Source organism: Humulus lupulus, chromosome X (genome assembly GCF_963169125.1).
Source record: "Humulus lupulus chromosome X, drHumLupu1.1, whole genome shotgun sequence".
Taxonomy (NCBI): Eukaryota; Viridiplantae; Streptophyta; class Magnoliopsida; order Rosales; family Cannabaceae; genus Humulus; species Humulus lupulus.
This window is the reverse complement of record NC_084802.1, coordinates 156,072,992-156,093,949: the sequence shown is the minus strand read 5'-3', so window position 1 is coordinate 156,093,949 and position 20,958 is coordinate 156,072,992. Positions and strand designations below refer to the sequence as shown.

The 20,958-nt window shown below is 45.1% G+C and overlaps 1 protein-coding gene across 1 annotated transcript; it reads left to right on the top strand.

Moving 5' to 3' along the window:
- The first annotated feature begins 17,052 nt into the window (after positions 1-17,052).
- On the top strand, positions 17,053-19,225 carry LOC133806388 (potassium transporter 10-like). Its single transcript, XM_062244497.1, has 3 exons — positions 17,053-17,424; positions 18,115-18,334; positions 18,950-19,225. The coding sequence occupies exons 2-3, from the start codon at positions 18,194-18,196 to the stop codon at positions 19,223-19,225; spliced, it is 417 nt and encodes a 138-aa protein (XP_062100481.1). The 5' UTR covers positions 17,053-17,424; positions 18,115-18,193.
- The last annotated feature ends 1,733 nt before the right edge of the window (positions 19,226-20,958 follow it).

The following is a 20,958-nucleotide window of genomic DNA, read 5'->3' as shown; positions in this document are numbered from 1 at the left end:
AACCACTTTCTCTCCATTGGAAGGATGGCGTTTCTTCTTAGGCCTACCTTGTTTCTTCTTTGGACGACCAACTGGGTTTTTTTGCACAGGTGTTCTCACTTTTATTGTCATAATGTCATGTGGAACAATCCACTCTTCCTCGTTACCAGTAGGATATATAGATTCTGTATAAGAGGACCTCAATGTCTCAATTTTATAGTAATTTGAACACAGCGAATAAAAGTTCACCCCTTGCTTAAGGGATCCAGACAGTGCATGAACACATGGGATACCAATAAGCTGAAACACGCCACATGTGCATGTCTTATTTAGGAGGTCGACTTCACCATTCAGCTCACCATCTAACACATGGAACTCATGCCTCCCTATTGCATAAGGGATCAAGAATCGAGCTTTCTCAGTCATATCCACCAAATCTTTCTCATAGGTCGATGCAAGAGTTGTAGTTGTCTTCTTGCTAGTTTCTCTCCTATCGCAGAACCAAGACTGCAGTGTGAAGCGAATAAATTCGACGAATGTAGTTATAGGAAAGCTCCTAGCGTCCCTGTAACGCCCTACTACCTTAGAGCCATTACTAAGTGAGTATAAAATGTGAAATTAACTCGCTAAACGAGGTTTTTAGAACAAAAGTGTGATTAGACAAAAAGTCAAGGCTATAATCTTTAAAAGTATTGTATTTCATTGAAAATTCCAAGAGTCTAACATTTGGGATCCCAAAATAAAGTTTATAAAATATTTACAACTCAAAATAGGTTTACAGATGGCTAGTTATAAAAAACATAGTTTATTACAGCCATCTCTCAAAATGCCCCCAACCAAAGCAGTCGGGCAGCCCAAACATGTACGCGCCGCCCCACGCTCTTCGTACTCATGGCTGGTTGACTTTTTCCTTGCCCTTACCTGCAACACAGAGCACCCGTGAGCCGAAGCCCAGCAAGAAAACTCACACAGCACATAACATACGCATATTATATAATCAGCATATTAGACAATCCACAGATAACACAGATAGTCCATTAGACTAAACAAATACGGCCATGCCGTCCTAGAAGTGTTACCAACGCTTGGGATCTCGGTTCTCACCGTAAGGATATCCCATGTATCCTTTGGGGTCTCACCCTAACTATAAGCACTCCATGTGCTAAGTGTTATTCCCGGCCCCACTGCCGTTCTCGACCCCTCGCCGTTCTCGGCTCCTTGCCGTTCCCAACCCCTTTGCTGTTCATTCTACTATAACCACATATAGCATACCTAAACAGCATTCAAGCATAAAATAATTCAATCAAGGCTACATCCTAACAATAATACAATCTGGGGTCGTGCCCTGCAACAACACTATGGGCCCTTGCCCTGCTCTACGGGTGCTACAGTTTTCTTACCTGTATCCCGAGCTTCACAATGCACCAGAATCACGAGCACGGTCCTCTATCCCGAGCCTCTCCGAAAACCTAGTCACAACACATATAAAACACCCTTTAATACTAACCAATCCAAAACCACTTCTCGGGACCAATCCCATACTCTCGGGACCTCCAATTTCCCAAAAAAACGCAACGGAAACATCCCTCGAGCCCCCGGATCAATTGCCCAAAAATGCAAAATTACCCTGTCCTGAAAATAGCCTAGCACCGCGGTGCTACCCTTGAGGGCCGCGGCGCCCAGCAAGTCAGAGAGTCCCCCAGCCCTGATGCAGCCTCGCGCCGCGGCGCCAAAGAATAGGGCCACGGTGCCCCTCCACGAACCCAGAATTCTGGGTTTTCCCCTGCATTTTCCCCGAGCCAAAACACTCCCAATTCAACCCAAACACATACCTAAACCCCAAAACCAACCACAAATAAACCATTTAACAACCTATAAACACCATCCACAAGTATAAGCACTTAATCACTCCCATAAATCACACTTTGGTTTCAAATCTCTGAAGTTTAAACCAGTAAACCAGAAACTTAAACCAAAGCCTACAAAACCTAAACCATGCTTCAAATTCCTTAAACCACAACAGAATTAAACCTCAAAATTGCATAGAATCCTTACCTCAAGTGGAGAATTCAACCTTAAGCTTCCTTGATTCCAGCTTCAAGCTAAGCCCTCTGGTTTCACAAACTGAATTCCCAAACAACCAGCCACAAACCATCTTCCAATTTCCAACCTAAATTCCATAAGAACTTGCAAAAAACACAGAAATTTCAGAGTTGAAACTTACCTCTGACCAATCTTGACTTTTGCTTGGCTTTAATTGCCTCAAACCACCTTGATTCCTCTCCTAAATCTCAAAATTCCCAACTCCCTTCCTTTCTTCCTTTATGCCCTTAGTTCTCCTTTACTTTCAGCAAAAATTGAGTTGCCTAGGTGAGAAAAACGTGAATGATCTTTCCCTTAGCTGAAGTGATCTAAATCCCTGCCAAAAGACCATTTTGCCCTTCCATCTATTTCCCCTTCTAACTAAACCTCAAGGACATTGTTGACGCTGTTCTTCGCCAACAGGTAATTAAGAAAATAAGAGAAAGAGATCAGTGCTTAATAATGAACCGAAATAGATAAATGATCTTAAAATGGACTGATGACACAACTGCGTTTTTAGGTGGTTCAAAGGTTAAAATCCTTTGACTCCACTAGCCAATATTATTGTTGTATGTCTGGTATTCTTTACAGGGTATTTCCTTACACAATAGAATCCAACCCCTTTGCAACTCCCAGGGTCTCCATATTTATAGGAGAGGGCACCTGGGAGTTGGTAAGGGGGGTCATCCCGTGACCCTCTTACCCATCATGTCACTTCTGTGACATTCATGATTAATTCCTAAAACCTGACAAATGAAGTGTGGTCTAATCAACAGGTAAGGGAGATAATGGGCCGCACAGCCCAACCCAGTCGTGGGTGCCTGAATACGCACGTTCATCCTGCGTGTTCGAGAATTAAGGGATATATCAAACACATGGTGTCTGATATATGCACGTTTACATTGCGTGGTTGATTTTATAAGGGGTCACGGCTTCCACCTCCAGCCCGTGCCCCGAGCTGGACGCCTTCCTGACCTGCGGTCTTTATCTTCCTGTCTTAGCTCTTAAATAATCTTGGCGAACCTTTTGGCTACCTCGAGCTAAAGAGGTAGGACCTGACGACAGGAGCTCTGGTCATGCGGTATCCATGTGGCTGATATAATTAGGCCATATCTCAGCTCGCTAACAGCCCGTGGAAAATCAGGGCGTACATTTGCCCCCCAAGCCCCTGCTCGTGGTACACGACGTCGTTTAGGGCCACAGTAGGGGCTTTTAGGCTTCTCCATGGACTCTCCATATTCCACCTTTTACGCAGGCGCCGAATACGTGGAACATTGTGGTTGGTGACGGTACGTCTTCCTAGAACCACATTAAATGGCCTAGTCTATACTCAGTCGTCATTTCGCCTTTCGAGTGGAGAGCCTCGGATCCTACATCAGGGCGATCCAACGGCCCTCCTCTCATGACCTTTCACGTATATAAAAGGGGTGGCCACCTTACGCATGGGCCACCCGTTTATTTGAAAATTTTCAGAATTTCCCTTCTTCTTCTCTCTTCTCATCCTCAAAAAACCCTCTTTTTCTCCCGATTATCGTTCCCAGCATTCCAGAAGATCAGGCGCAAGGGTTCCTTTGAGGTTTTGGAACCAGTCACTTCGTCGAGGCCCTAACCTAGACAACCCCTTCATCCCTCCCACAGCAAAATACTTCGTAAGTTTTCTGACTATGCACGCTTTAAATTTTCTTTTCACTGTAGCTTAGGTAAATAGTTCCTGTAGCTGCATGCAAGGTTTTGTTGGTTTTTTGTGGGTATGAAGGGTGTAGGCTTTTAAGTTAGGGTACCGCTTGTAGAAGAAAACCATTTAGGAGCATGGCTCATAGGGTGCATTTTCTAGGGAAACCTTCTGGGTAGATTTTTGGGTATGCTTGTTCAAAATATCCAGCATTTTGGGTGCAAAACCGGGTAGCTTAGGGGACACGCTTCACAGGTGGTTTTGCACCTCTTGCCTACTGAAACTTTCCTTCCAAGGCAAACTTTTATCCTGACCCTCCTGACACACGAATTCCGAGTAATCGGGGATCTGTTGGAGCACAGGCGCGTGTTCATAGAACCGCGTGGTCTCACTCTCCACGGGCTGAGCTTACCTCAGCCCATGCAAAGGAAACATTCCTTCAGATTCTTTCTTATGCTTAGGTCGCCCTTTCTAAAATTTCTTCTTTTGTTCGCTAGGCGACCAAATGGGACCCAAGAAGAACGCTCCCAAGAAGACCGCAGGCAGCTCGTCCTCCCAACAATCCAAAGGAAATGAGGTGATGACAGACTCCCCAATCCCCGTCTTTGGGCCGACCGTGGAGCGGGAGCTTGAGGTGGCGCCCGATGCTTTTTTCGAGGCCAAGAGGATCATCTCGAAGATCACTGACCAGGGGAGAGTGAATAAAATATTCCTCTCCCACAACATCGAGCTGGGGAGGGGCGCCCTGATCGCCCGACCTCCCCTAGAAGGTGAGCGGAGCTGCACGCCGCTCGACGAGGAATATGCAGCTTAGAGTGACGAGCACTTCAAGGCTGGGGCCTTCCTCCCGCTGGACCAATATTTCGCCGACTTCCTCAACTATGTGAAGTTGGCTCCTTTCCAGCTCCCCTCCGAACTCCTACCATTTGTTGGCGGGGTTGAGATATCTGTTCTTGAAACAGGAGTGGGAGGTCCCCACTTCGGCAAATATCTTATATTTTTTCTGCCTCAAGGCCAGCCCGGAGCAGCGAGGGCGAGGCGACGGGTTCTACTACCTGACCCGTTTCCCAAACACGGCTGCGGTCATCGAGCTGCCCAGCCACCCCAACGACTTCAAAGACCAGTTCTTTATGTCCAAGGGGTTTCGCAACTGCGAACTGCACTACTTCAACCGTCCTCGTAAGTGTCTTTTACTCTTAGCTCGTAAGTTAAGTATTGGTTAGCTCCCCTTTATCAGTTTCTGACTTAGAACAATTCTGCAGCCATTTTCGTGAGGACAGACAAGTCTGTGATCCTCGGGAGTCAGTACGAGACACTGGCGGGTTCGCCCCCCAGTGAAAAGAACTATCGCCAGCTCGTGACAGACGAGACAATGTTGGCATGCAAACTGATCTCTCCGGGCCAGACTTTGGCCGTGAGGAGACCCCGGGGGCTTCCCCCAGCTCGCGAGATGAGGCCCATCCCCGAGGAGGAGGCTGCGGGGGAAGGAGAGGATGAGGACGAGGAGGACGAGGTGCCCCTCATAAGGACGAGGAGGAAGCGAGCGCTGGAGGTCGCCCCAAGAACGAACGAGGAGAGGATCCGGTCCGGAGCAGCCGCAGGTCCCTCTGGGCAAGGTAATCCTTACATGTTCAGGGGCTTAGATAGGGCCACCGCCGATCCTCGGTTAGCTAGGTTTAATCCCAACCAGCCCGTCCAACGCCATCGAAACAACCCTGACCTCGACGTAACCCTACTCCAGTGTGTCGACCGGCTCGTGCTGGATTACGAGAGAAGCACCCTAGGGGTACTGTAGTCGTAGACAACACCTTAGCCTTTAGGTCGGCCCTTTTTGAGGAGTATGGGACTAATCTCCAGTTGTGGCCCTCTCTTCGGGAGGGTATTGTAGCTCCGGGTCTTAGGCAGTATGTAGAAGAGTCTAGTCCTAAGCCAGTCTCGGACCCAGAACCCGTGCCAGCCCGCGAAGTCATTGTCTTAGATTCCCCCGCAGAAGCTTCGGGGCCGGTGGTCGTGACCATAGATTCCTCTTCTAGCTCAAGGGGTACGATCCCTCATGATATATGTTTTTGAATTCTGTTTTCTCTTTATTCTTGTTGTTCTTGCATAAATGCTAACTTGTATACTAATGTTGCCTTTGTTTTGCCAGAAGAGATGTCTTAGCCCGGGAACAAGGATTTGCGAGCTAGGTTCACCGAAGGGAACTCCTCCGCCGGGACCTTCGGGCCCATGGTGAAGAAGCTCCGGGTGGCAAAGAAGGCCGCTGGGACACCAACCGAGTCCCCTGCAAAGGGGAAAGACCAGACCCCAGCTGCCCTGGCCAAGGTACCTCCACCTCCTGCAGCAATGGAGAAGATGCCCCCGCCCCCTCCACGAGCTCCCACCTTCGTTCGGGATATGGAGATGGAGCCCGGGACTTTGGCAGCTGCCGCCACCGAGGTGCGCATTCCGGTGGACCCCCAGGCCCTAGAGAAAATTCCTGACGTCTTTCAGGGGACAGTGTACGAGACGGCGACCTACACCGTCAACCACTACTACGGGGCCACCAAAGGGACCTACGGGCAATCGAGACAAGGAGCCTGGAGAGCGTGATGGAGTCTTCATTGGGAATGGCTCTAACGGTAAGCTGACTTTGCTCTTTTATACTTTGGTTACCATGCTTTGTCTTGTCTCTCTTTGTTTTCTAAGGCAGTTGCCTCTTTGTTTTGTAGGGCGCTCTGGCTCTTCACCGGAGCATATCCAGGTCTAAGGCTCGGCTCGAGGACATGAGGGGCGAGCACCAGGCGGTTCTGGCCGCCCATCAAATGACCTTGGCCGCCCTTGCTACCGCAGTGGCCGAGCTGGACTCTGCGAAGACTGGGGCCAAGGAGGCCAAGGCCGCCTTGGCAGCGGAGAAGGCAGCTTCCAGCTCCGCCATGGAGGACATGCTCTACCATTGTTGGGTCTTCAACTCGGACGGTGACTTCTCCTTTTTAGGAGTAGACTAGGAGGACTTCCGAGAAGGGTTCAAAGCTCGCCTCTAGCAAGAGGCGCCTTCTGAGACTGGGGAGGCCTCCACAGTGGCCGAGCAGGAGGGCAAGACAGCGACCTCCACTAAGTAGCCCGGTGGAGCCTAGGGCCTTTCATTTTTTCTTTTTACATATATATATATTATTTTTTTATTTTTTTTATGTATGAGGTTTTTTCACCTCGAGACATTTGGTTTTAGTCAATTTTTTATTCTATGCACCTTAGTTTGCTTTTCTTTTTCGTGGTGCCATGATTGATACTCTTATATTTTTCTGGGAAAAACATATTAACCAATCTCGATCCAATTTTTAAGACAAATCCTGGTTGAATCCCGGACCTTGCTTTAAAAACTTAGTTCGCGTTAATTCTTTGACTAATATCTTGTGCTTTTTAAGAAAAATACTGATTAATCAATTTGAATCAACTTCTAAGTTTTAGGACCTGGTTATGTCCAGGACGTTATTTTGAAAACTTAGTTCGCGTTAATTCTTTGACTAATGTCTTGTGCTTTTTAAGAAAAACATTGATTAATTAATTTGAACCAACTTCTAAGTTTTAGGACCTGGTTATGTCCAGGACGTTATTTTGAAAACTTAGTTCGCGTTAATTCTTTGACTAATGTCTTGTGCTTTTTAAGAAAAACACTGATTAATCAATTTGAATCAACTTCTAAGTTTTAGGATCTGGTTATGTCCAGGACGTTATTTTGAAAACTTAGTTCGTGTTAATTCTTTGACTAATGTCTTGTGCTTTTTAAGAAAAACATTGATTAATCAATTTGAATCAACTTCTAAGTTTTAGGACCTGGTTATATCCAGGATAGGACTTAGTTTGTGTTAATCCTTCATCAATATGTCGTGTTTTTTTTAAGAAAAACATCGACCAATCGATTTGAATCAACTTCTATGTCTTTAAGGCGACCTGGTTATATTAGCCAGGTACCATATGCCCCCCAAGTAATTAGGAAAGGGTCTTTCATGGTTACTTGAGATTACATTTGCAAATATACACAATAATGAAAGAAGATTTAATTCTCATTGCTTAATACATAAGAAATGGCCTTTCTGAGTAAGCCTTACAAGGGTGTCATTGATAATACTTCTTCAAGTGGATGGCGTTCCAAGCTCGTGGGACCGCTTCTCCATTAAGCCGGGCTAACTTGTAGGTTCCTTCCTTAATGACCTCGGTGATTTGATATGGCCCTTCCCAGTTCGGTCCCAATACTCCATCTTTGGGATCCTTATCGGCTAAGAAGATTCTCCTGAGGACCAAGTCGCCATTGCTAAAGGCGCGTTTTTTGACCTTTGAGTTGAAATAACGAGTGATTTTTTGCTGGTAATGTGCGAGCTGAAGCTGCGAATCTTCTCGCCTTTCATCAATCAGGTCGAGGGATGAGCAAAGTAGTTCATGATTGTGATCCTGGTCATATGCTTGGACTCTATGAGAATATACCTTTAACTCAACAAGAAGGACCGCCTCGCTCCCAAAAGCCAGGGAGAAAGGAGTATGCCCCGTAGAGGTCCGATGCGAGGTCCGGTATGCCCACAGTACCTGAGGGAGCTGTTCTGGCCAGACCCCTTTGGCTTCGTCCAACCTCTTCTTAAGGCTCGCCTTTAGCGTCTTATTGACAGCCTTGACCTGGCCGTTCGCCTGAGGATAGGCCACGGAGGAGAAACTTTTCATGATGCCGTACCTTTCACAAAATTCGGTGAAGAGGTCGCTATCGAACTGAGTCCCATTGTCGGATATGATTTTCTTGGGCAGCCTGAATCGGCAGATAATGCTCTTGACCACGAAGTCGAGGACTTTCTTGGAAGTTATTGTTGCCAAAGGTTCTGCCTCAGCCCACTTCGTGAAGTAGTCGATGGCCACCACAGCGTAGCAGACCCCACCCTTTCCAGTAGGGATGCCAACCAAGTTGATTCCCCAGACCGCAAATGGCCATGGGGACAAGATCATCTTTAGCTCGACTGGGGGAGCTCGGGCAACTATGGCGAATCGCTGGCACTTGTCGCATTTCTTGACATACGAGATCGAGTCCTTTGATAGAGTGGGCCAGTAATACCCTTGCCTTAAGACTTTTAGGGCCAAGCTTTGCCCCCCAGTGTGATCCCCGCAAAAACCCTCATGCACTTCTTGCAAGATGGCCTTCGCCTCGCCTGGCATAACACATCGCAAGAGGGGTAGGGAATGCCCACGTTGGTACAACATCCCATCTATCACTATATACCTTGGGGCCTGGTACAGTACCCGCCGTGCGTCATTACGTCCCTCGGGTAACTTTCCTTCGGTGAGGTACTCGAGGATGGGAGTCATCCAGGTCGGTCTAGCGTCAATCATCTCGACCTCCGCCCCGACCTCTTCTATACTTGGTTTTTCCAGGAATTCCACCGGTACTAATACCAAGGCCTCCGTCTCCCCGGAGGTAGCGAGCTTGGCGAAGGCGTCTGCATTAGCGTTCTGCTCTCGAGGTATCTGCTCGATTGAGCCTCATTCAAATGCGGACAACTCGACTTTTACCTTGGCCAGGTAAGCAGCCATCCTGGCTCCTCGTGCTTGATATTCACCTAGCACCTGGTTTACCACGAGCTGGGAATTGCTGAAGCATTGAAGGAGCTGGCCTTCAGCTCCTGGGCTATCCTTAGCCCGGCCAGCAAAGCTTCGTATTCAGCCTCGTTGTTGGAGGCCTTGAATCCGAATCTCAACGCTGAGTGGAATCTATGCCCTTCTGGGGATATCAAAATGATTCCAGTCCCGGAGCCGTTCTCATTAGATGAGCCATCCGCGAAGACCTTCCATGACGCCTGGGGCGAGGTGACCTGGGGTGACTCCTCCACAGGATCCTCCCTGAATCCTATGCATTCTGCCACAAAATCGGCCAGGGCCTGACTCTTTATGGCAGTTCGGGGGGTGTACAAAATCTCGAACTGACTAGTTCGATGGCCCACTTTAACAGGCGTCCCGATGCTTCAGGATTTTGCAAAACCTGCCTTAAAGGCTGATCGGTCATGACATGTATTGAGTGGGACTAGAAATACGGCCTGAGCTTTCGGGAGGCCGTGATAAGACACAACGCCAATTTTTCCATCAACGGGTATCGGGATTCAGCCCTGAGAAGTCTCTTGCTGATGTAGTAGACCGGCTTCTGAACCCGGTCTTCTTCTCGGACCAATACGGCACTAGCTGCATCCTCTGTGACAGCTAGGTAGAGAAAAATGGGCTCTCCTGCCTTTGGTTTGGACAATACGGGTGGCTCGGCCAGATTTGCCTTCAAGTCGAGGAAAGCACCCTCGCACTCCTTGGTCCACTCTAACTTCTTATTTCCTCGGAGCAGGTTATAGAATGGCAGGCACTTGTCGGTGGATTTTGAAATAAACTGATTTAGGGCTGCCACCCTTCCTGTCAAGCCTTGGACGTCTTTACGTGACCTGGGTGAGGGAAGCTCGAGCAATGACCTGATCTTATCGGGGTTAGCCTCGATTCCTCTAGTGTTGACAATGAAACCCAGGAATTTTCCAGATGCGACCCCGAAAGTGCACTTCTGAGGGTTAAGCCTCATGCCGTATTCTCTTAGTATCTTGAAGCATTCTTCCAGGTCGGAAGCATGGTTATCGGCAGTCTTTGACTTGACCAGCATGTCATCAATGTACACTTCCATGTTCTTCCCGATCTGGTTGGTGAACATACTATTCAATAATCTCTGGTATGTAGCATCGGCGTTCTTCAGCCCGAATGGCATGACCTTGTAACAATAGACGTTAGTTGGGGTCATGAAGCTGGTGTGCTCCTGGTCCGCCGGGTTCATGGCGATCTGATTATAGCCTGAGTACGCGTCCATAAAGGACATGAGTTCGTGCTTCGCCGTGGCATCCACCAATTGGTCAATCCTTGGCAAGGGAAAACAATCTTTAGGGCAGGCTTTATTCAGGTCGGAGAAGTTGATGCAGGTCCGCTATTTCCCGTTGGGCTTCGGGACTAGCACGGGGTTGGCGACCCAAACCAGAAACTTGGCTTCACGGATAAAGCCGCATTTCTTGAGCCGGGCTACTTCTTCTTCTAAGGCCTCAGCCCGAGTTGTTCCCAGTCGCCTCTGCTTCTGGGACTTTGCAGGAACGCTCTTATCCAAATGAAGGGTGTGCATGATGACATTTGGACTGATTCCCACCATGTCCTCGTGTGACCATGCAAACACATCCAGGTTATCCTACAGAAATTTGATCAGCTCCGCTTTCCTCTTGCCACAGAGATTTTTCCCGAGCTTAACCATCCGTGAAGGATTTTGTGGATCGATGTTTACTTCCTCGAGCTCTTCAATAGCTTGGAGCTCGGACTTGTCCTCGCCTATCCGGGGGTCAATATCCTCACTTAGGACGATACTTTCCCCCTCGGCGCTCTGAGGTTTTTCAATCTCAGGATTAGGCAAAGGTTCCTGAGATTCCTCTTCTCCACCTTGGATGGCCATGGTTAGCTACCCGGGTTTCGATTTTCCCTTCATGGAAATGCGGTAGCAGTCCCTGGCAACAAGTCGATCGCCACGGACCGTGCATATCCCCGTGGAAGAAGGGAATTTCTGCGTGAGGTGGCGAACGGAGGTGATGGCCTCAAAAGCTATAAGTGTAGGTCGGCCCAAAATGGCATTGTATGCAGCGGGGCAGTCGATGACCATGAACTCGAGGAGTTTTGAGACTGTCCGAGGTCCCTCTCCTAAGGTGATCACCAGCTCGATTGTCCCTATAGCCACTGATCCTTCTCTCGAGAAACCATACAGCATCATGGATGTAATGCCCCGATTTCCCCGATATGTTTAACGACGTGAATAGTAGGCCGGGAGGGCCATACTTGCTTAATTGTGTTATTAATTGATAAAATGCATGTATATGTTGATTATATTATGATATGATGTGAAATGCATGCATGTGAGTCCATATTCTTAATTACAGGGGTGTGATGGTAATCTGGCCCGTTGAGGGTAAATTGTTTATTTGGATGCATCTTGGTGATATATTGTTAAGGCCACATTATAATGTGGATTTGTTCGAGCTATTTGGCATGAGACGATCTTTAAGTGTTAAAGTAACGGTTTAGTCATAACGGGAATAAGTTCGAGGCTCGGGGTGAGTCTCGGGATGTTTTAATGATTAGAACGTTGCCGGGAGTAAAAGGGTAACGGGACATGAATTATTAGTGTTTGGGAATTTTGAGAATAGCGGGAATTGGGAAGCGTTAATTATGATTAACGGTATAGGTTCGAAAGTACCAACTTTGCCCTTGGGAAGGCTTTAGAAGCTTTTAAAGACCTAGGGGTATTTTAGTCATTTGGGTTTGGATTTATATGGCTTTGGATGGCTGTAGAAACAGAACAGAAAAACAGAGCAACTTCATCACCTTCCCGTACATCATTTCCTCTCTATCATTCTTTGAAGTTTTTGGTCCCAACTTGAAGATACAAGCTAGGAAATCAAAGCTTGGGAGTTGTAGACTCGGTTCACCCATTGAAAAGGACTTTAATTCCATTTGAGGTAAGAATTCATCCATGAAAAACAAGCCATACTCTGTTTTATTTTATAGTTTTCAGCTTATAGTTTTGGTGTGGATAGCTAGAATCAATGGGAGTTTTTGTGTAAAATTGATTGGGTTTTGATGAGGGTATGATGTAGATGAAGTTTAGGGGTTGAATTGGGTGTTTGGTAAGGTTTTGGATTGGTTTGGAGGGTTTAGTTTCAAGAAAAATCGCAAAGAAGATGAACCAGAAAGTTTCTAGTCTGTTATTGGCGCAGCAGCGCTATTCAGGGCTCAGAGATGGGCTCTCTGACTTGGAAATAGGGCTGCAACGCCACTCACAGGGCTGCAGCGCCATTTGATGGGGCTGCATCGCTAGTCCATTTTTCAGCAAACCTATTTTAGGGCTCGGAATGATCCTTAAGGTTCGGGGTTTGGTTCCTTTGCCCCGTTTGAGTATTTTAAGAATCCCGAGAGTGGGGGATTGATCCCGGGAGTGTGGTTTTAGATTATAAACCATTTATTAATTTATTTTATTAATGGATTATAATTGGTTATGATTAGGTAACCGCTAAGGAATCTAAAGGTTGATCGTTCTCAGGGTTGTTTTTCAAATTCATTCTCGCTCGAACCAGAGGTAAGAAAAATGCACCCCAAGTGTGACATGCATGGATATTCATGAGGCATGTTGGTTGTGTTAATATGGACTTGGATTGAATAAAGAATGTTTAGCATATGTTGCTCACTTACGCATGGTACTGACTCATTAGTCAGTTTTGGCAAAGGTGCTAGTATCAACTGTGAAGCTGTGACTTATTAGTCAGGTTCGGCAGTGGTATTGGGCACTGGTCACATTGCGCTGACTCATTAGTCGGGACAGCCTTAGCGTGTATCACGCAAGCCAACAGAGATTGGATCTAATCGACCATCAGCATTGAATGGCTCAAAGAGCATTAATGCCAGACCGACCCCGAGGGTCGATGAATGAAATAAGCGCTTGGAGGCTAGTGGCTTACCTAGCAGCCACTCTCGTACTTGAAACAGTGACATGCTTGACAGTCACTCAGTATGGTTTACCAGAACCTGTTGAAGGCTAGAGGCTTACCCAACAGCCACTCTTCCATTTGAATTAGTGACATGCTTGTCAGTCACTCAGTATGGTTTATCAGGACCTCATGTGATGTTCACTCATTTTTTTGAAAGCTTTATGCTCAGTATGATTATAATGATAATCATTTGATAATGTTTATGAAAAGTATTATGTTTTCTTGCTGGGCTTTGGCTCATGGGTGCTATGTGGTGCAGGTAAAGGAAAAGAAAAGCTCACCTAGCCTTGAGTGGAGAGCTGACGTGGTGATGTGTACATATGCGGCCGCTTGACCACCACGGCCAAGGTGTTCTCAGAGGAACTAGGGGGTTTACCCTATTTTTGCCGCTTAGGTCGGCGGGATTGTAAATTTAAAACAATAATGACCATTTTGTACTGAGAACCACTTGTAAATGTTTTGTTTAGCTCTGCAGAGCAGTTTGTAATGAAAATCTCCATTTCCTTTTTACTGGTTTTATACCTTAACCTGTTAATTACACGTAGAGCACGTTTTTGACCAAAGGACTCGGGTAACGAGTCAAATTTCTGGTCCACCGTTCACCGCAACTGTTCTGGGGCAACCAGGGCGTTACAATGGAGGTCGCCTTCAGCTCGGCAACAGTCAAACCCATCTTCTCCAGCATGGACCGAAATAGAAGGTTTACCGAGCTCCCATTATCGATCAGCACTCTCCTAACCCTCTGATTAGCGAGCTGCACTGCTACGACCAGAGGGTCGTTATGAGGGAACTAAACGTGGCTAGCATCTTCTTCAGTAAAAATGATTGGTTGCCTTTCCAATCGCTGCTGCTTTGGCAGATGCTGCTCGGGGACGAACTCTACTCCATTATGAGCCTTGAGTTCGTTGACGTACCTCTTTTGGGCACCCCTGCTCGTGCCAGCCAAATGCGGACCTCCCGAGATTGTGGATATCTCTCCTTCTATCACTGGAGGAGGGACGTCTTGATCTACCCGAGACCCGAGCTGACTGACCGGGACTTCCAGAGCAGGTCGGCTTGTTGGAACCCTGTTCCGCGCATACTGAGCCAAGGGGCCGGCTCTGATGAGAGTTTCGATCTCATCTTTCAAATGTCTACAATCATCGGTATTGTAGCCAACATCGTTGTGGAAACGACAAAACTTGGAGGTGTCTCTCTTCCCCTTCTGGTGCTTTAACGGCTCCGGCTTCTTCCAGGGGAGGTGAGCAGAGTTTGCTAGGAAGATGTTCTCCCTAGAGTGGGTGAGCTCCGTATAAGTCGTGTAGACCGGCTTAAATTTTTCTACGGACTTATTCTTCTTTGGGCCGTGCTGGTTGCCCTCGCCGTTCCCCTTTCTCTTGCCTCCACCGAACTGGTTATTTTGTGTAACGTTCTGGGTCGCTGTCACGACCTCCGTTCCCACTCCAGCGGGCTGCTCAGGGACCTGGCTGGTTCCTGCAACTGAGGCTTGGGCCTCCTCCAAGTTGATCCACCCCTGGGCCCTATTTAAGAATTCGTTTACTGAGCTGACTCCCTTCCTTTGTATTTCGTTCCAGAGTCCCCCTCCGACGAGGATTCCAGTCCTCAAAGCCATGAGCTTGGAGTTGTCATCTGCGTCTTTGGCCCGAGCAGCGACGTTCGGAAACCTGCTCAGGTAAGCCTTCAAAGGCTCGTCGGGTTGTTGCCTCACGTTAGCCAGGGAGTCGGCCTTAACGTGAGTAGCCTGGGAGGCTCAGAATGCTCTTTTGAAGTCAGCAGAGAAAGTTTTCCAGGAGCTGATTGACTGCTTCTTGTTCTGTTTGAACCACTGTCTGGCTGGCCCAGTCAGTGTGGAGGGAAATATCAGACACCTCAGTTCGGGGCCGATGTTGTGGGCCATCATCAGGGTATTGAACATACCTAGATGATCTGACGAATCTCTGTCTCCATTGAATTTGGACAAGTGCGACATACGGAAGCCGGGCGGGTATGCCGTTGCTGCTATGCTGGGGGTGAAGAGCTCAAGCTCGTCCCTCGAATCATATTCGTCTTTCTCTTTCTCCAACAGGAGCTTCCTCATTAGCTCCTCCATCTGAGCCAGGCGCTCAAGGGTTTTGTCCTGATTTCCTTGGTTACTCCGGGAACAGCTCTGGGTCCATTGTATACGTTTGGTGGGTTATTGCCCCTCCTATCTTGAGATAGGTTATTTGGGACATTCCCGCCGTTACGTACCTCGGACAGGTCCCCCCCTGAGCGAGCATGGCTGCCACCTCCTACCGGGTCCTCCCTGTGAGAGTTAAGGCGATCTCGTAGGTCGCCCCTCGGGGTGGCTCGAGGACTTTGTGCCGAGCTTAAGCGTTGACGCAGGTCTCCGCCAGAAAGGTCACTCCGGCGACTTCCGGTCCAGTAGCTCCTGTTAGAGAAGCTCGGAGCCCGCCTCTGGGGGTGAGGATCCGGGCTTCCTCTGGGCGCTCTGCTACGATGGGAAGGTCCTACGGATGGCGGGTTTCTCCTACTACTTCCATAAGCTGGAATATCTCGGATAGGCCAAGGAGGAGACGGATATCTTATTGGTGAAGGAGGATGCCTGACCGGGGATGCAATCCTGGTTCCGTCAGGGCAGTCAGGTTTGGTGGGGGCCTTTCGGCCCTGCCAACTTGCGGGCCTTGCCTAGCGATCTGGACAAGGCGCAGGACGGCTGGCCGGGACAGGCTGGTGCTGTGAGCCCTCCCCGGATCTCCTTCTAGAATTCCCTCGAGCCCTCCTGGGCGCGCTCGAGGCTGGCTATGAACTCGGAGTTGAAGTTCGGACCGAGCGGCTATACTGTTGTTCGGCTCTGGGTATTTCTTCGAAGTTTGCTTCTTGGTGGTGCGATGAGGGAGTAGAGTTGGACGTCGGAGGTCTGTCCGAGTGGCTAGGCCTGGACCGATTACCCCGGTGGGACTTACGAGTCTCGCCTTGCCTCTTTCCGACGTTAGCGTCGGTTGTAAGAGGGGGTAGTTGGGCCAACACCTCCTTAATCTGCTGACTAGCTTTCGCCAGTTGACTCCTCAGCTGAGCATTCTCCATCTCTACTGCCGTGTAAACTTCCGGGTTTGGATTAGGTGGCCGGGGTGCCGAACTTCCAGTGTCATCCTGGCCTATTGGCTGCTTGCCCGGCCGCTGCTGAACTTCAAGGTTTTGCTCACCGGAGATGGCGGCATGATGAGCCTCCTGCCCATCATGTTGTTCCGCCTCGTTACCGTGTCTTGATTGAGTGGTCACCATAGTTGGATGTTTGCGATAGCACCAATCTAACTAGCTCTCAATGAAAGCACCAAACTGTTGACGCGGTTCTTCGCCAACAGGTAATTAAGAAAATAAGAGAAAGAGACAGTGCTTAATAATGAATCGAAATAGATAAATGATCTTAAAATGGACTGATGACACAACTGCGTTTTTAGGTGGTTCAAAGGTTAAAATCCTTCTACTCCACCAGCCAATATTATTACTATATGTCTGGTATTCTTTACAGGGTATTTCCTTACACAATATAATCCAACCCCTTTGCAACTCCCAGGGTCTCCATATTTATAGGAGAGGGCACCTGGGAGTTGGTAAGGGGCACTACAACAATTTTTAGTATATATTACATTAAAAAATAACACTTATTTAAAAGTGCTATTAAAAAGCAATTAAAAAAACACACGGCCCCATATGTGAAATTTCATTTGGTGCCATATGAAATATATAACTAGGCACCAAATGAAAATAAGAGACACGGAAGCACACAGTAAACTAGTCTCAGCCTCCGAACCCCTAAGCCTCCATTGAATCCCTAATTTCTGGTTTCGTCTCTTTGCCTCTCTTTCTTTCTTTCTTTCGTCTCTTTGCCTCTCTTTGCTTCTCTTTGCTTCTCTTTCTTTCTGGTTTCCTAGTCTCTTTCTTTGCTTCTCAGCTTCTCTTTCTTGCTTCTCTTTGCTTCTCAGCTTCTCTTTCTTTCTCTTTTTTTTTTCGTCTACACAACCAAGCAGAGCATCACTCAACAACCCTTTTATTCAAACTTCACTATTTATTCTTCTATGTCGTCTAAAATTATGAAAAACCCGAAGAACCATTTTTTCAGGATCTGGGTTTTCACTTCCTCGCCTTTTTTCTTCATGGGTATGTCAATTTCTTTACTGGGCTTTCATTTTTTTTCCATCTTCTTTATTGTGTTTTCTTGATCTTTTGTGCTCTAATGTGTTATGTATAGCTTTAGGTGAAACCCATTTGGGAATTTCACTGTTCAGGTTACATTTTTTTTCTTTCCTTTCTTTACAGTGTCACTGCATTTTTAAGCTCTTCAGTTTTTTTTGGTTGAGTTTTTTTTAAATTGGACCAAGAGGTCTTGGGGGTTCTTAAAAGGTTCCAAGCTTTGGTTTAGCTTTTCAAAAAATGTGAGGAATTTTTTTATAGGTGAAAGTAATTTCATTTTAATTTTGGAGCTGAGAAATTTTCATATTTGGCATCTTGATGCTTTCCATTCCTTAATTCCTTTAGATTTATTCTTTATTTGCTTGATCAGCCAATTTATGGTGTTACCTTTATTCAAGCTTATTGAATGCTAGTAAATTCCATGTCTTTATCATTTATTGACCATCATGAGTATTTACAATTTCTAAAGGTATGGTTGATTATTTTTGTCCAATATTTACATTATCAATCCTTTTATGCTGTAATTTACCTTGGTCTGTATGTTGAACAAGGAATATCTCCATATAATTTTTTTATAGGTTAACATTTAGCTCAAAGTTGTTCCTTTAACCCTTTTGATTTGAACTTGTTGAGTTTTATGGCTTTCAATATATGTAGAAAGCTGATGGCACAACCGAAGTATTGATGAAGAAAAAAACTTAGAGGTGAATTGGTTGAACTCTGAGGAATAGTTTGAATGATCAAGTTGAAAATGGCTACAAATATGACGACTGATCAAGGTCCTGATAGAAATGGTACTGTGTGGACTATAGATCAGAAGCTTGATCAACCCATGGACGAAGAGGCTAGAAAGCTTAAAAACATGTACACAGAAAAGGTATACTTGTTTCTTGTTCTTGGAGATCTCTTTCTCTTAGTCTTTCATCCTTTTGAAATACCTATCAAAGTCAAACTCATGATACCTGGCAAAATGTTTACTTCAAAAGCTTTGGATTTTTCTCACAATATGGGAAATCGTCAAAATGGATATTACCGATATAGAAGGGATTGCTGCAATATAGTTGTATGCTTGTGCTCAGGGTAGATTACAATTCTCTAGGCCCTATTTTAATTTCCTGTGGGATGTATTCTGAAAATGGCGGGCAATGAGATTAATGAATTTGATGAAATTGAGCATATTATGATAGTTGCATGGTTCCTTTACTGAATTGTTTTTGTTTTGTTTAGAAAATATTAGCACTGATACTTCTGTATTTTTCACTTCTGAGCTAGACGTTATTTGTGCACATCTTACTTCATAGAAAGAATGTAGAAATACGCTTCTCTCAAAATTTTATTGTTGATTTGTATGTTCTACTTTAATTTGCTTTTGCGATGCATTAAAAATGGCCAGCTACTAGCCATGAGAGTATTCAAAAATTTATAGAAATTTAGCATGTGATGCTACGTATTTAGTTCCTTTGTTGATTTGGTTTTGTTCTGTCTTGTCCAGAAGCTTTCAGCAGTAATGCTTCTGCAACTTGCATTCCAGAGCCTTGGAGTGGTATATGGAGATTTAGGCACATCTCCGTTGTATGTTTTCTACAACACTTTCCCTGATGGAATTAAAGACCCAAAAGATTTGATTGGAGCTTTATCTTTGATAATATACTCGCTTACTCTTATTCCGCTTCTCAAGTATGTGCTAATTGTTTGTAGAGCAAATGATAATGGTCAAGGTAAAGTGTTCTCAACCTGGAAAGTTGATTTGCCGAAGTTAATCTTCTAATGCTTGCATATAAATTTTATATATTTCTTGTTAAAATAAATTGAAAAATGAAGATACAAAGAAATAGGGATTATTTGTGAAAAGCATGATTGAAAAATGAAGATACAAAGAAACAGGGATTTAAGTATTTATGTTTCAGAGAAGAAATATGATAATCTAGATGTTGTTTATGTATTTTACGGTATTTTATAAGAAACAAAACTTTCATTAAATTTCAAAAAATTATGTATTTATAGTTACAAGAATGTGATGTAGTATCTTTAAATACAAGAAATCGAAAAAACTTAAACTCTATTTAAAGAAACCAAACAAAGCTAACACCACTAAAAAAATATTAGTCCAAGTAAGAGTAATTAGAGAAAGGAGAAAATCCTTGAATTTCATTTACTGAAGCTCAATGGTAAGTTGATAACCTAATCCTTTTCTACAATGATATCATATCTTTGATGACCTCAAAAGCTGCATCATCACATTGTTCCACATTACAGCCACGATCTCGCTTTTACCAAAAACATATAGGTTCTCCATCTATACTGTCTCACATATTTTAGGTAATACCCAACATAATCAACTTCATTCAACAATTCACATCATAATGATCTAGCTTTGCTGCAATGCTGAACAGATGATCCAATGTTTCAGTTATGTTTATACAAAACACACCACAAAGGTGAGAGGGTTAAATGCAAACTAGTTCACAAGTACTAGTCTTATAATAAACTAGCCGAACAAAAGCGTCAACTCTGATTGGAATGGATGGTATTAAAATGCTAATAAAAATAAGGAGATTGCCAAAGAATATTAATATCAGACTAAGATTTACAAGGATAAAAAGCCCAGAATTTTCACATGTCCAACAATTTTTTATCTAGAAAGGATTCCCCATTGTAAAAACTTGCCAAAATATTCAGCAACAAAATTAAATTCCCTGTTTTTGTCGTTTAAATTATGGTTGATTAAATTTCCAGTTAGAATGCATTACAATCGAGTGTTTATGTCATTTAATATGCAATGGTCTGGATAGTATTACTGTATATTTTCTCTTGTACTTTTGAAGCCATTTGAATTTTTTTAATTATTTTTAATCTGTAAAAAGGTGGTAGGTTGTATTACTGTAGATTTTCTCTTGTATTTCTGAATTTTTTGTATTCCAGATGTAAATTGGATCCTTATGATTCTTTGCATTGTTGTGACAGCTGGGTTCAAAAATCAAAACCAAATTGGAAATGCCTCTGGTAAGTCTTTTATCTGATGAATTGTGAAATATGTTGATCCATTATCCATGGGACAACACATCTCTACTAGGAAAGCAGCATATAAGTTTAACTGATTCCTTGTGTCATTTTCCCATCACAACATAAAATATACCCTCCTGATAGTCTTAATCTATTTATAGTATTAGCGTTTAGATGGTGATTTCATACCAATGGGTATTGTGCATATATTTGTAGATCCACATGTAGCGTAAGCTTATGATTTATATGTACATATAATCATGGAGACATTTGTATATACCTTTTAGTAAAAGCGGTAGCATAAACAAAATGATTCTCTAAAAGTCCATTAAGATTTAGTGTTCTCCTTAGCCTTATTTTTTTTCCCTTGGTGGCGGACTGCTCACATAACATGAATGTTGTGCTTGTGCATTAGTTGCACCACATTGACAGGGTAAAGAGTCATTCAAAGGGTCATTATTTGTTTGTTTAAAATTTTCTTTTTCTTTAAGATTCTCT

What these genes read in the sequence shown, in the direction of transcription:
- LOC133806388 (XM_062244497.1), top strand. Translation starts at nt 18,194, where the DNA reads ATGATCAAGTTGAAAATGGCTACAAATATGACGACTGATCAAGGTCCT. An exon ending in AAAACATGTACACAGAAAAG is followed by an intron (nt 18,335 to 18,949) that starts GTATACTTGTTT and finishes TGTCTTGTCCAG; the next exon opens with AAGCTTTCAGCAGTAATGCT.